The sequence below is a fragment of the Nannobrachium achirus genome (genome assembly GCF_963921795.1).
Source record: "Nannobrachium achirus genome assembly, chromosome: 7".
In the NCBI taxonomy this organism is placed as follows: Eukaryota; Metazoa; Chordata; class Actinopteri; order Myctophiformes; family Myctophidae; genus Nannobrachium; species Nannobrachium achirus.
The window spans coordinates 11,831,014-11,846,325 of record NC_137816.1 but is presented as its reverse complement, the minus strand read 5'-3'; the positions used below and the strand labels follow the sequence as shown (position 1 = coordinate 11,846,325).

General features: G+C 46.0%; 1 protein-coding gene across 1 annotated transcript in view; it reads right to left on the bottom strand.

Annotated features, from left to right (window-relative positions):
* Nucleotides 1-3,972, bottom strand: part of spata17 (spermatogenesis associated 17) — a gene marked incomplete at its 3' end in the record, with an annotated part of 68,411 nt that extends 64,439 nt beyond the window's left edge. Inside the window, exons 1-2 of the mRNA XM_080730053.1 lie at nucleotides 3,891-3,972; nucleotides 1,451-1,540 (exon numbers count right to left, since the gene is read on the bottom strand). Of these exons, the coding sequence (XP_080586179.1) occupies nucleotides 1,451-1,540; nucleotides 3,891-3,958 (158 nt within the window). The 5' untranslated portion in view covers nucleotides 3,959-3,972. The remainder of the gene's footprint in view (nucleotides 1-1,450; nucleotides 1,541-3,890) is intronic.
* Between the last annotated feature and the right edge of the window lie 11,340 nt (nucleotides 3,973-15,312).

The window sequence follows — 15,312 nt, the reverse complement described above, 5'->3', positions numbered from 1 at the left end:
GAATCGTCCGACATGAAACGAGACCCTGAATTAGGGATGGGACGATATGAAAATGTCATATCACGAAGATTATTGTGGCAAAAGAAACCGCGATTTACGATGTTATTGCGATAATCAAAATCCATTATCCTGGGGCAGAACATTTGCCAAAAAATAGCAGATCTACAAGCTCACAACGCATCGCAACACGATGCGTTGTGAGCTTGTAGATCTGCTATTGGCAAAGACATTTGAAAAACTATCAAGTATGTATAATATAAGTACCTTTTACCAATTATAGAGGGTTTAAGTGGTACCGGATATGCAGCTCGGCAAATAAAAGGTGAATTGATCGCAGTGCATGACGGAGGACGATATCACGATATGTTAAATCTCCATGATACGATTATCGTGAGTGTTTTTTATCACGATAAACGATAATATCGCTTATCGTCCCACCCCTACCCTGAATGTAAAGCTGCTTATGGACTCACTGTATGTCCTGCCTACAGATGCTTTGCCGAAATTCAGTTGAAAGGTCAGGGAAACATTAGGTCTGTGAACATGCACATGCATGCACAGCTGCACGCACACACGCACACACCTCTGCTCCTCCAGGCTTCTCGATCATGTCCGGAGGAGTGTTTCATGCCGTTAGCCGGCGTCACACATTTGTATTCAACCTAAAACCGCTCTCTAAATGCAAGTCCACTGTGATTCTCAGCCTCCAACCGGGGCCATCAATTTTCAAAAGGCCATTTGTATGCCCAGAAAATCAATGCTTATAGCGGGGATCGCACAACCCCGCAGTCGCACTTAGGCAGCTCAAATTGTTGCTAATTATCCACTTAACGCATTGATCAATTAACTAAAGTAATCTGAATTAACCTATTGTCTGGAAGTTTGTCTGCTGACCCTGCAGAGTGCTGCCGGGGTCACAGCGGAAGGCCAAGCGTACGTACGCACACACACACGCGCGGGCGCACATTCATTCTTCTCTGAGAGTGTGTGTGTGTGTGTGTGGGGGTATGGGGAGGGGGAGGGGAGGGTTGGCGAAAACCAGAGAGACATTTATTCCTCCTGGCCATTTGCAAAGCTATAGCACCATGAGTAGTGAGATAATTACACTACACTACAGCAAAGTGGGCTGGTATCAGGGCTTTCCCTGCAAATTAAACACTTGGCACACAGTGTGTGTGTGTGTGTGTGTGTGTGTGTGTGTGTGTGTGTGTGTGTGTGTGTGTGTGTGTGTGTGTGTGTGTGTGCGTGTGCGTGTGTGTGTGCGTGTGTGAGTGCGTGCGTGCGTGCAGTGCGTGCGTGTGTGGGCATGTGCATCAAAATGTGAGTGAAATTCCTGCTAAATATTAAGTTTACGACCAAAAGGTTCATGTTCTGTCCTGGTGTATGGGTTTACTTTGAAATAAGTTACATGAGTATTTTTTTTCGAAAGAGACAGACAGACTGACAGAACCTGAGGTACTTGCGCAGCCTGCAGCCTCTGAAGCAGCTCTGGATGTGGGTGGCTGCTTGGTTCTCTCTCTCCCGCTCCTCCTCAGCAATGCTGAAAAGAAACAGGTGAAAACAATCAAACGTCGGCTTGTGGTCTCTGTAGTCAAAGTGCTATGGGTTTCCAGGCTACTGTAGTGCGGAAAACAAAACCAAGACAATTTCTGAATAGAATAGGCCTAAGTATAAGTATCTACCGTGCAGTGCTGTAAAGCAACTAAGTACATTTACTTAAAGGAGTCATCCAGACCAAAACACATATAGGGTTAAATCTGTCTTTTATCACACCCCTTTATACCTGCTTTATTCCATTTTTTTCATAGCTGCCCCTGTTGCTAGATTTCGGCTGCCCTTGTTGCTAGATTTCGCAGGCCCTCTCATAACTAACAGAGTGTATAGCCTTTATACTAGTGCGGTTATTTCTTCAGCTTCAAAGTTAGTATTTTTTTATTGGATTGTGTTTACACAACGTCCTGAGACCAACCAAACTGCTGTTTTGACCTCACAGGCACCCTTACTTGTCAAACCGACCCCTCCCTCCCCTCCCTTTCTAGCCTCTCCTCTCCCTGCTCTGGTGCAGAGCAGAAGCCGTTTGACAAGTAAGGGTGCCTGTGAGGTCAAAACAGCGGTTTGGTTGGTCTCAGGACGTTGTGTAAACACAATCCAATAAAAAAATACTAACTTTGAAGCTGAAGAAATAACCGCACTAGTATAAAGGCTATACACTCTGTTAGTTATGAGAAGGCCCGCAAAATCTAGCAACAGGGGCAGCCGAAATCTAGCAACAGGGGCAGCTATGAAAAAAATCGACTAAAGCAGGTATAAAGGGGTGTGATAAAAGACAGATTTAACCCTATATGTGTTTTGGTCTGGATGACTCCTTTAAATAGGCTACTGTACTTCTTGTACAATTTTGAGGTGTTTGTACTTTACTTGAGTATTTCCAATTTCCAATACAATTTTGAGGTGTTTGTACATTATTGAGTATTTCCAATTTCCAATACTTTAACTTTTACTCCACCTATAGGATCCAAATTAGCCTTACATTAAGACTCCCCTGCAGTGGCTTCCGCATTCTGGCTTTAGGATGGCTGCAGGGAGCATCTTACCGACTATACAGACAGGTCGGGGGCATGGTCGGCAAAACTGCAATTGCGACTCTACACATGCACAAAAATGCGAAATATAGCACATCGCAGAAGTTCTGCAAGATGTATGCGACTTGTCCGGAAGCCTTGTTTAATGTATTCGTCCGTATTTTTAAATAAAATTAGTTTTTACCAAGTGTACAGCTTTTCCTCGTTTGCTACAACGTTAGCTGCAACAGCGCCCGTTGGTGGCTGGAAGCATTATTGTGCATTCTTCCATATACACGTCATGTCCTTGTATGAGCGAATGGGGGAATGGATGAACGTCACGTGATAAGTGCAGCCATCTTTAACCAAACCAGAGATGCTAGATTTGGAAAAGACACACACTTGGTAAAAACTCATTTTATTTAAAAATACGGACTAATACATTAAACAAGGCTACCGTACAAGTCGCAAAAACCTTGCAGAACTTGTACGGAAGATATGTCTCGCATGTCTGCATGTGTAAAGCCGCAGTAGCCGTTTTGCAGACCATACTCCCGACCTGTCTGTCAAAGCGTTAAGACGCTCCTGTAGCCAATACGTCATCAATGCAGAAGCTACTACAGGAGCCAATTAATGTAAGGCTAGATCCAAATAGGCCTATTGTACTTTTACTCATTTATTTGAAAACAGAACTAGTTACTTTGTAGATAGCCTATACATTATAATATTATAAAACATACATTAACCACTTTAGCGCTACTTTTGTACTTTTACTTTTGGTACTTTCATTTTGATGCCAATACTTTCATACTTTTCCATTTTGAATGCCAGACTTTTAGCCAACTTTCCAACATCCCATCATCCATTGCGCAGAATGTGCAGGCAGCTTCCAGCGCCGCACCGCAGCAGTGATCTACAAGTTCACAAAACGGTTGCATCTGCGACGCGACGTGAGCTTGTATGTCTGCAGTTAACCGGAAGTGTCCCGCAAATAATGCTACAGTAAATTCTCGCGGAAACAGGTGGATACATTGCACTGCAATGTAGAAATAAATATCACTGCAATGATTTCAGTATTGATATTTTTACTTTAGCTCTGGTCCAGAAGAGGTGTGGAGCGAGGTATCGGTACTTTTACATAAGTAAACAAATGTGAGTACTTTTCCCACCACTGCTAGCGTTTTTGCGAAATGCGCATGTGTGTGTTGCTCGCAGCTCAGGAGTGTGAGTTGAAGCAGTTTAAACTAGCTTAATTTCCCCCCTGTTTTGTCCGAAATGTCTTCATGTAAGCCAAGTCTTTGTTTTTCCTCAACTGTGTTGTTACGTTACCTGTTTCTCAGGAAGTATTCCACTTTAACTCGTTCAAATGTTCTCTTTATTTTCTCCAGCTGAGCCATGCTGCGCAGCTGTGTTTACATGCTGCCTTGACAACACGTCATGCTGCAGATCAGCTGTCTCCGCCTGGACGTTCACTGAGTGAGTGCACAAGGTGATTTTTGACCTGAGATGTTTCATGTAAGGCACAATATTACCGTTCATTTAAAGTGAATGAAATTAACTTTAAATTCATGATAATGTTCAAAGTGCGTGTGCTATAAACTCTGTGCTCCTTAAGGTGGTTGCACACTGCTGTGTTTTTCGGGCCGAATATCGGAGTGAATTTCGGAAAAAAATCAAGCTCACTTTATGTCAGTCACGTTTGCACACTGCCGCCCGTTTCGCGCACCACCCGGTCCCTTGCTCTCTCTATCTCTCTCTCTCTCCTTGCCCTGAAAAAAACGCAGCAGTGTGCAACCACCTTTAGAACAGGATAGGGTTAACCAGTCCAGTGTTGTCCAAACTGTGTGCCATGGCCCATATGAGACAAGTTTAGTTGTGCCTTGTTTTCTTTTTTCTTTTCTTTGTTTTTCTTTTTTTGACAACCACACATTATTGTTGCAATAATATTGTACATATAATTTCAACCTTGTGTGCCTATTTTAGGGATGGCATTAAGTCTATAGCCAGATTGTTTAATTACATTTATTATTTTCACAATATTACTAGGCCTACTACTAGGCTACTATTATTATTACTACTAGCGTGTGTGTGTGTGTGTGTGTGTGTGTGTGTGTGTGTGTGTGTGTGTGTGTGTGTGTGTGTGTGTGTGTGTGTGCGTGTGTGTGTGTGCGCGCGCGCTCGAGTGTGTATGTGTTTTTCTCCCAAATATGAATTGACATTTTACCCTGAGCCTTCAGATGGGTAATGTAATTACTATGACCTGTCAATTTTTCCTCTGGATGTATTTTTTATCATGCGGTTGATATTGAATCATGGAGTCCCAGAGTGCCTCCACATAAAACAGCACTCTGCCATCTCCCTCTCCTGGAGTGGGTCTTAAAAAAAATCTGATCTGAGAATGCAGATTGTCTGCCGGCCGATTGATCTGCCACCAGCTCCCCCCGCCCTCCCCCACCCATCCATCTGATTCCCTCCCTCCATGACGTTATCAACCCTCATCAAACAGTTATCAATTCGTTTCTCCTTATTTGCCATCCCTTCCCCTCCATCTCCCCAACCATATTCACCTGTCAAAATGATTGCCTCAGCACTGTGTGTGTGTGTGTGTGTGTGTGTGTGTGTGTGTGTGTGTGTGTGTGTGTGTGTGTGTGTGTGTGTGTGTGTGTGTGTGTGTGTGTGTGTGTGTGTGTGCGCGCGCCGTACGCACACATACGTCTGAGCAAGGCAAGCTATCTGTCCGGCTGATGGCCATAGTGAACAGCCTGTCTGCATTACAGATTACTTTGCAGGGAGAGGCGACCGCCAGACAGCGGAAAAAAGCATGTGCGTGCTGTGTGAGACTGTGTGCGTGCATGCACCTGTGTACCTGCTGCTGCTTGTTGTGCACGCAGAGGCCAGCGCCCAAACTGACCTGAGTACATGTCAGTTTCAGGTTTAGGCTATATGTTTATGTTCTCAAACACACACCAGTGTTGTTTTTGACAGCAAATTTTGATTTAGTTTTAGTCATAGTCCTTTGATTAAAATGTCATTTAGTTTTAGTCATAATTTTGTCACCTGGAAAGTTTTAGTTTTAGTCTAATTTTAGTCATGAGATTTTAGTTGACTAAATCTACAGTTGATTTAGTCAACTAAAATGTATTTTGGCAGGCCTTGATGGCATCGTAATGACTGATTTTACACTTGGTTGTGTGCTGAAAATAGCCGATCTACAAGCTCACAACGCGTCGCTGTAGATCTGCTATTTTCAGCACGCAACACCTGAGAGCAATATAAAATTACTCTCTTCTAGTCCCTCCCTAACGTTTTAGTCTAGTTTTTATTTTGTTGACGAAATTGTCAATATATTTAGTCTTAGTTTTAGTCATCACAGCTTAGTTTTTATTTAGTTTTTATTCCGTTTTTGTCAGTGAAAATAGCGCAGTCGACAAACATTTTTCGTCATAGTTAAGTCGACGAAATCAACACTGTTGTAGTTGGTTGTTATTGTTTACGATTGTGATTGATTTGCTTACTGTGATTGTGATTCTGATTGTGTTTGTGTCCTCTGACTGGAAGTGGATTTCCGATTGTGACTCGGGGTTGTGGTGTTGTGATTGTTGTGCTAGTGGTTGTGTGTGTAGTTAGGTGGTCTGTAGAGTTATGTGTGCAGGGTCAACCCTGCGCCAGCTCAGATCATCCATCCAGCAGACAGCAGGAGACCGGGCACCCTGGTAATTACCACAGAAATGTTGTTCTGACAAGACCTTAAGTGTGTGTGTGTGTGTGTGTGTGTGTGTGTGTGTGTGTGTGTGTGTGTGTGTGTGTGTGTGTGTGTGTGTGTGTGTGTGTGTGTGTGTGTGTGTGTGTGTGTGTGTGTGTGTGTGTGTGTGTGTGTGTGTGCGCGCGCGAGTGTGTGTGTAATTGCCAAGGATGTGTTGTTTTTGACAAGAAGGACCACTGTAAACCATCCGTCCTGGCCCGACGCTGATGAGGTGTCACCGTGTGTGTGTGTGTGTGTGTGTGTGTGTGTGTGTGTGTGTGTGTGTGTGTGTGTGTGTGTGTGGACACAGATAGAATGTACACACAGTCTGATGATGACCCACTTCTGGACCCTCCAAGTCCTTCTCTTCTCTTCTCTTCTCTTCTCTTCTCTTCTCTTCTCTTCTCTTCTCTTCTCTTCTCTTCTCTTCTTTCATCTTAACTCCTCTCATTGTTGTCTGGTCCCTGTGTCCACTCATTCTTCAGCTCTGCCCTCTTCCTCTTCAACGTCCTACTTCCTTCTCTCTCTGCACTGTCTGTCTGTCTGTCTGTCTTTCTTTCTGTCTTTCCTGCCCCCCCCTTCCCCCCCCCAAACATCATCACAATGGAGTGAGACAGTGTACCTCCTCTGTCCGTCTCCCCCCCCTCCCCCCCCCCCCCTCCCTCTCTCTCTCTCTCTCTCCATCTCTCCATATGGGGTGTGTCATTTCACATGCCTCCAGTCACCTCTCCCAGTCAGGAAGCTCATCCTCCATGCACACTGTCCCAGAATGAGGGCCATATGTGCTGGGGCCACTGCACTGCTCATAAAGACTCACACACACACACACACACACACACACACACACACACACACACACGCGCACACACAGTGGGGGACAATGTGTGTGTGTGGGGCAGGGAGGGCCAGGACAGGGAGTGGTAGATGATGGTGTGAGTCTCTCGGCAGGACCAGTTCGGCCATTATTATTAAACATCTGTGCGCAGCACATTAATTCCCCCACTCTGACGCATCCCTCTCTGCCCAGGGAGCACTTAATTGAAAACCATAATGAGTCTTTCACCGCTCCTCACTCCCACACTGAGGAAAGTGATGCCGGGAGAGGACTCTGCCCAGAAAACACCTAAAGATAGAGAGATACAGGGGATGGAGAGACAGACAGACAGACAGACTGACTGTGATTAGTGCTGTCACGGTTATGACATTTTACATGACGATTAATTGTCTCTCAAATAATTGCGATTAACGATTTAATTGTGTTTTTGTCATTGAAAATTACATTTCTGTTTGGCTTTTAGGCTTTGAAGTTGCACATGGTAGATATGGCACATAACCTAAATATACAAAGACGTTATTGACATATTCGACAACTTTATACTTAAAAAAGAACATTGATAGTGGAATTAGCCGATCTACAAGCTCACAACGCGTCGCATCGAGCTTGTAGATCTGCTATTTCCACTATTTTTTACTTAAAAAAAGATATGGACACGATTATGACGATTATGAAAAATAATCGCGATTATGTCAAATAATTGCCATTACACGATTATGTAATAATTGTGACAGCCCTAACTGTGATTTATTTTTTATTTTTTTCAGATATTGTATAGACATTGTACAGATTTGGACAACCTTAGGAGAAGTCTGTTTTATCCGTATTTGTTGTTGCTGGAAAATAAAATGTTTAAGATAGTTTAGCTGAATGTATTTCTCCGATTTAGAAAGGAAGGAGTCTTTGCGATCCACTAATTTTACTCAATCCATTTTATAGGAATGTGATATTTCAAACTCCATTGAAGAAAAAAAATGGGATGCCATAATGTGTTAAACCACAAATGGGTTATACATACAATAACATATTTAATCTTTAATTTTAAATTATACTTACAACTTTTGTGTCTGTTCCAATTGGAGGATGGAATTACAGAACAGAAATACTCTTTATAAGAAATGAACTATCTCATTTACAAAGTGGTTTAAATAATTTCCCCATATACAGGTATATGTTTTTTACTGGGAGCAGCTACACACTTTTTACAGTGCAATGCTTTGAAACCAGTTTAAACCACCTCTTTTTTTTCTTCTCCATCCTACCCCTCCACCCCTCCTCATCCCCCCATCCTAATATCATACTAATGGATAAAAAGTATGATTGTGCCGCGGAGGAGAAATATCATACCTTTATTAGCTCACCTATATCCTCAGAGAGCGAGAGAGAGAGAGAGAGAGAGAGAGAGAGAAAGGTAATGAATTGAGCTTTGTGTAAAATAGTTTAATGTGGAGGTGGTTCATCATTATTTGTGGTGGATTGCGTGCAGACAGGGTGATCCATTAGTGTGCTCGTTTCTGTGTGTTTTTTTATTCTGTGTGTGTGTGTGTGTGTGTGTGTGTGTGTGTGTGTGTGTGTGTGTGTGTGTGTGTGTGTGTGTGTGTGTGTGTGTGTGTGTGTGTGTGTGTGTGTGTGTGTGTGTGTGTGTGTGTGTGTGTGTGTGTGTGTGTGTGTGTGTGTTTGCGTGATGTCCCACCCAGAAGGACATTTGCCGCTGCCGGCCCCACTGTCACTATGAGAGATTCATCACTGCATGCATGCGCACACAGATTCTACAGTATACGTACATGCAGCATTATTGTTGCATCATTACTGCTCTTATTCTTCTCACCTATTTATCTTCGTGTGTGTGTGTGTGTGTGCGTGCGTGCGCGTGTGTCCTGTGCAAGTTATGAAGACACATCCTTGAAGCCTTGCTTCTTTCTTTCTTTCTTTCTTTCTTTCTTTCTTTCTTTCTTTCTTTCTTTCTTTCTTAATTTCTTTCTAAAAGAGGTGAAGAAACAGTGATGGAAAGACCAGTGTTTTCACAACACGTCTACATTCCTCTGCCTTCCCTCCGGTCATCCCTTCATCCACGCCTCTCTTTCTCTCTCATTCCGGCCGACCCTCCGTCACTCTGCTCTTCTCCTCATATAAAAGCCTCAGTAGTTTAATGGAACGGGGACTCAATCTTGCAGGGGAAATAACCTGCATGAGGTTTGTCGTCTGATCGTAGCAGGCAACCAAACACCATCCATCCTCCTCTCCTCCACCATTCACACTTCACTTGTTCCTTTCATCTGCCCCACCGACACTCTCTCTCTCTCTCTCTCTCTCTCTCTCTCTCTCTCTCTCTCTCTCTCTCTCTCTCTCTCTCTCTCCCGCTGCTAGTGTGCTCCTCTGTCACTCTTTCTCTTGTTCATTCTGTGATTCATATCTCTCTGGCTCTCTTTCTCTCGTTCATTCTGTGACTTTTATCTCTCTCTCTCTCTCTCTCTCTCTCTCTCTCTCTCTCTCTCTCTCACTCTGTTTCACTCTGTCTTTCTTTGTATCTCTGTCTCAGTCTGTGACTCTTATTTCCGTCTTTCTGCCTTCCTCTCTCGTTCAGTCTGTGACTCACAACTCTCTCTCTCACTCTCTATTTCAGTCTGACATCTCTTTCTCTCCTTTTCAATCTGTGATTCACTCTCTCTTTCTCTCTGTCTCTCTCCCTTTCTCTCCTTCTCTCTTTCAGTCTATATGACTCATCTGTTTCTTTCTCCATCTCTATCAAACACGCTGCACGTCTCCGCTCGTCCGTTCATCATTTACAACACAACAGACGTGTAACAAAACATGGTGGTGTGCTGTGTTAACAGAGGATGTGGCGACACACTCCTTCCCTTTGTGTAGTGTGCGTGTGCGCGTGTGTGTGTGTTGGTCCTGTCACCACAGGAGCTGGTCCATTCCTCTCTGCTCCCAGCTAATTGGTCAGATTGTGGCAACAGAGAGACAGGCTGGAGAGGTGGCCAGACCTGACAGCGAACGTGTGCGTCTGTGTGTGTGTGCGTGTGTGCGTGTGTGTGTGCGTGTGTGTGTGTGTGTGTGTGTGTGTGTGTGTGTGTGTGTGTGTGTGTGTGTGTGTGTGTGTGTGTGTGTGTGTGTGTGTGTGTACTGGTTGTGGGTATGTGTCAGATGTCCTCTGGTGAGCCTTGGAGAGCTAATCATAACCACACTGCAGAGATTAATGAAGTCAGGAGCAATCAGCCCTGACACACAAACAGGCGCTCGCACGCACGCACGCATGCACGCACGCACGCACGCACACACACACACACACATACACACACACACACACACACACACACACACACACACACACACGTGTATAGGGCTTCTGGCTCAGATACACTGCTTTGTGCAGCCAGTGACATGTGGAATGACATTGTAATTAATTTGAGTCTGTGCTTGTATGAACATCTGTAGGTACAGATGTACTCTGTTTCAAAATTCAAAGAGGAATCATTTGGAAACTCCTGTAGTGTAAAATAAATATGATGTCCCCAATTTTGTAATATATTTACATGTTTTTTCTCTGTATGTGTTCTCTGCTTTCTCTTTTGTGGGTGTAAACAGCATTTAGACTAGCAACATTTAAAGTTTTACCATGTAACTTTTTTTATAAAACAAATCTTAAAATTGTCCTAACTGTTAAATCGCTAAAGTTTTAGAACACCCACTCCGTTATTTTCAGCTTCTGAAGCCTTCTCTTTATATGTTTTCTATGATCCTGGCCGTGGACCGGATTTCGCGCAAAATTGACGTAATCTGCATCATCTGTATACATTGTGTATACGTTGCCCAATCACATCGCCGATCATGCACACATGGTACACTACCGGCCAATCACAGCGCATCTTGAAGTGGGGTCGCCATATTTGTAGTCGCCCGTGTGTCTCTTTACTCAAAAAGTAATCTCGCCTACCAGGCAGGGTGAAGTAGTCTGTTTCTCCGGAATGCCTGAACGCCCAGGAACCAGGGACCCCTCTAAAGATAGCTCTCGGCGTTGTGGAGGCAGACGCGGGGGTGTGAAGGTACGAAAAACGGGCGAAAGACGCGAACGCGACCGCGGTTTGCTATATGGCTACTGACCACTAGTTGAGAATCTTACACAGTATAGCTTTAACCAAAAACAAAACATTCTTTATTCCAATATTACCCGTTTGTTTTGCTACCAGAAAAAGAAAAACATCTTTTATGCCCATACATGGAGATTTCTGATGTCATAAATCCCAGGCCGAAAATGAGAATGTTAGGGTACCCCATTATGCCCATATAGTCCCCCCAGGAATCCGCGGAGAAAAGGTCTTGATTCCGCGGAGAACAATCCTGATTCTGCGGAATTCTGCGGAGAACATTTATTGATTCCGTGGACATTAAAAAACAACCTAAAATGACCAGTTATCAAGCTAAAAATGTTATAGTTCTAACAATCAAGTAAAACCCTTCTTGAAATAGCTACAATTAATTGTAATTAGTGGTTAGAATAATCGAATAATCATTTTTGAGAATAAAAATCTAATATTAAATCTATTATTTTTTAATTGCTATTGTTTTTAATAATTACTTTCTGTTGCAAAGACTATATTGTCATCCAAACCATGCCCATAGTAACCACATTTTAGAGGATAGCCTACCCTACTACCTAGTATGGGTGTAATATTTTTTTATTCTCTTCTGCATTAGCATTGTTATTGCCAGGACCATAGAGGCATAGAGAGGAACTATAGTTCAGGACACAGTTGCTGTCAGGAACGAATGTGGGACCGGACCATCCAGCAACAGTGCTAGCAGGAGGGAAGCTAAGCTATTCCCCCAGGCTCTGTATGAGGTGGCCACTGGCCAGAACATGTACAAATCGTTTTATAATAGTAGTAATAACTACTCCTGCCGCTCTGCTGCCACTCGCGACTGTTATTCCGCGGCCGTCAGAAAAGTCCGCAAATGGCAGAGAAATCCACGTGTGGTCACGAGTTCCGCGATAAATTCCGTGATCGCGGAATCGCGGATTCCTGGGGGGACTAATATATGGAGATCCACAGGCATCAAACCAAGGCCCTAACTCACCAAGGCCCTGCTTGGCATTACTAATTAACGTACGTTGTATGCCCATATATGGAGATTCCTACAGTATATTGTCAATATTAAGGACATTATTAAGGATATTATGTTTACTGTCAATATTCCAGGATGACCTCCCACTTGGGTAATGACGCCCCCTGGCGATCATTCAGAGAAACTACTTCAGCTCCCGTACTAACGTAGGTAGGAAGGGCCTGTCACTCAAACCGGAGTGACCCGCCTCCAGGCTATATAAGCCCCCGGAGGCGGAAGTAACATCCTCTTTTCACTCTCTGCGATATCACATTCAGATAAGTTGAAACTCAGCCTTGTATTATTATTCTTCGCGCATTAGCCTAAAGCGGTGGCATTAGGAGTCGCCCACTGGCGAGTGTTGAATTAACCCGTACTTAAGAATACTTATTCTTGTTCCGTCCTAAATCGACGGTTATTTCCTTTTATAACAAAGGATTATTACTGCTTGTTCAGGCCTCCGCCGAAGCAAGCGTGGCATAGCATTAGCCGTTAGCTTGTTAGCTCGTCTGCTATTGTTAACGTTAGCTACACTGCTCACCGCTTGTTCAGGCCCTGCCCGAATCAAGCGTGGCCTAGCCTTAGCCGTTAGCTTGTTAGCTCGTCTGCTTCTGGTTAACTATCTACAGTGCTTCGCCATGGATCCTCTGGCCTTCCTGCCGAGGCAATGTCCAGGCTGTCCAGGACTCATCGACGGACAGGATCTTCACCATCTCTGTGTCGGCTGCATGGGCGTTGCACACGCCTTCTCTGCACTGAGTCCTCAGGGGAGAGCAGGACCTTTCTGTGACTGCTGCGTGGCCTACGACCACGATGTACTGATACACCGGTTCTTCCTAGCCAGGGCAGGCCTTGGGGCCTGCGCTCCACCAGGTGGGTCCACTGCTCTCAACCCCACAGCCCAGTCTTTCCTTCCCCAGGCGGCCCGCACCGTTGGTCAAGGTGCGGCGCTGCCTTCCGGAGATCCGCTTGACAACCAGCGCGCCATTCCAAGTCAAGATGGCGCCGTGCTACATGAGACACCGCCTGCCGCGCAACCGACCGCAGCTAGCTCCACTGTCACTGGAGCTGGCGGGTCTGGTGAAGTCGCCGCTAAGAAGGCGACCAAGAAGGCTAACACCCAGACGAAATCTCCGGTAGCCTTTTCCCCTTCGGGCGCGGTGCCCAAAAAGAAACGCTTGGATGTGACCGTCGGGGACGTCCCCCTCGACGTGAGCATCACCAAAACAGTCCAGACCTTCAGGCGAGAGTCGGACCTGAGCTCCGGTCAGAGCGAGGGTTCTGGTTCTGAATACTCTGGATACACGGCCGAGGAGGAGGAGGACTCCGTCGAGGACGAGGGTTCTCGACTCACGGTCACTGTGAAAGGTAATGCCCCTGCGGCTCCAGCACGTCAACTGGACGCCGCAGGGAGCTCCCAGGCCTCCTCAGGCACCACTGCCCCTCCACCCGCCAGTCAAGCGAGTGAAGCGGGAGCAGAGGACGTCGATTCTGCAGCAGAAATGCTGGATCATCTCACAGTCTACATGAGAGCTCTGGCCAGAGTTGGAGAGGAGTTGCCACCTCCTCTCCCCTCTGAAGAGGCAGAGGATGATGATGAAATGCCCGGGCAGGAGCCTTCGGTTCCCGCCCCGTATGTCCTCTCCAGGCTGCCGCTGGTGAAAGGTTTCACCAAGGCCCTCCATTCCTCATGGAAGACACATAAAGACCCCAGGAAGCTGCCTTTCTCTGTGCTGGATTTGGTGGGCGGTGCGGAGGCAGGCATGTCCACCTGCCCTAACCTGGACCACCTGTTGGCACAATCTTTTCTGAGTTCCGTCAGACCCCAGTACAAAGATGTAGGCACGGCTAAAAACGGGCCGTTTGTTGGCCCCGTCGGCACCAACCCGCCGGGGTTCACTGTCCTGGAGGACAAGCTGCAGTCGGACAGGGCTCGTAACGCCTACCGGTCCGCTGCTCTGGCCGCTAAGGACCTAAATCTGATCCAGCTCTTGCTCGCTTCCACCAAGGACCTGGTCAAAGGTCTGCCCACGGGGGAGCACACAGCTGAACTGAACACTCTATTTGACATCATGCTGAAGGTCAATTGGCATGCGGTTAAGTGGATGGGCAGGTCCATGGACTACAACCTCCAGTCTGAGAGAGCCCGCTGGCTCGACTATGTCGACCTCGAGCCTAAGAGGGACGTGGGCGAGAAGCCTCTAGGTCCTCGCGGGGAGATGTACAAGTCTCTCATAAATATGGAGAACAGTCCCACCACCCTCATGGGTGGGGGCTTGGAGCTGCTGCAGGGTAGAGTTACCTTCTTCAAGGCGGCTAAGGACATCGTCGAGTCCACCACAGTGCCACAGGATGAACAGCAGCAAGCTAGGAGGACGTCCCGCTCCTCCCGCGCCAAGGAAAGGGGCCGCTCTGCTTCTTTTAAGAAGCACTCGTCTTCCTCCAGGGGAGCCTCTGCAGCCAGGGCGCCTGACAGGCCCCGCACCAAGGCTGTGGTTCCCGAGCGCGCTCAGCCGCGCCGCCCGTCCAAGGATGGCAGGCAGCAGTCTTCATACCGCGGTGGCCGCGGTAGGGGACAGCGCAAATGACACTCTGAAAAGGGGAATTGTGCTGGGGCGGGGGTCCGAGGTGTCTCTCGGTCCCCCTCCCCCCAAACGAGGGCGTTTTTCGGTACCCCGTGTCGGGGAAATGAAAATGTTAATTTTGATGCCTCCTGTGTCGGCAATAAACATGTTGAAAGAACAAAGTCTGTCTCTGTCCAACTCTCTCGCACTAGCACAGACGACCCCATCGTGCATGCCTCCTGTAGTAATGATGAAGTCCTGTCAGGACTCGATAATCAATCACAGGTTTTATCAGAAACCAGTAATGTTAATGTCAAACAATTATGTGGTTCCTCAAGCGCGCGAGTGGGATATCCCTCGCGTCGACAATATGAATCCTTTATGCATGCCTCCTGTAAGAATGATGGAGTCCCGTCAGGACTCTTTAATCAGTCAGAGGTTTTATCAACAACCAGTAATGTTAACGTCAAACAATTATATGGTTCCTCATGCGCGCGAGTG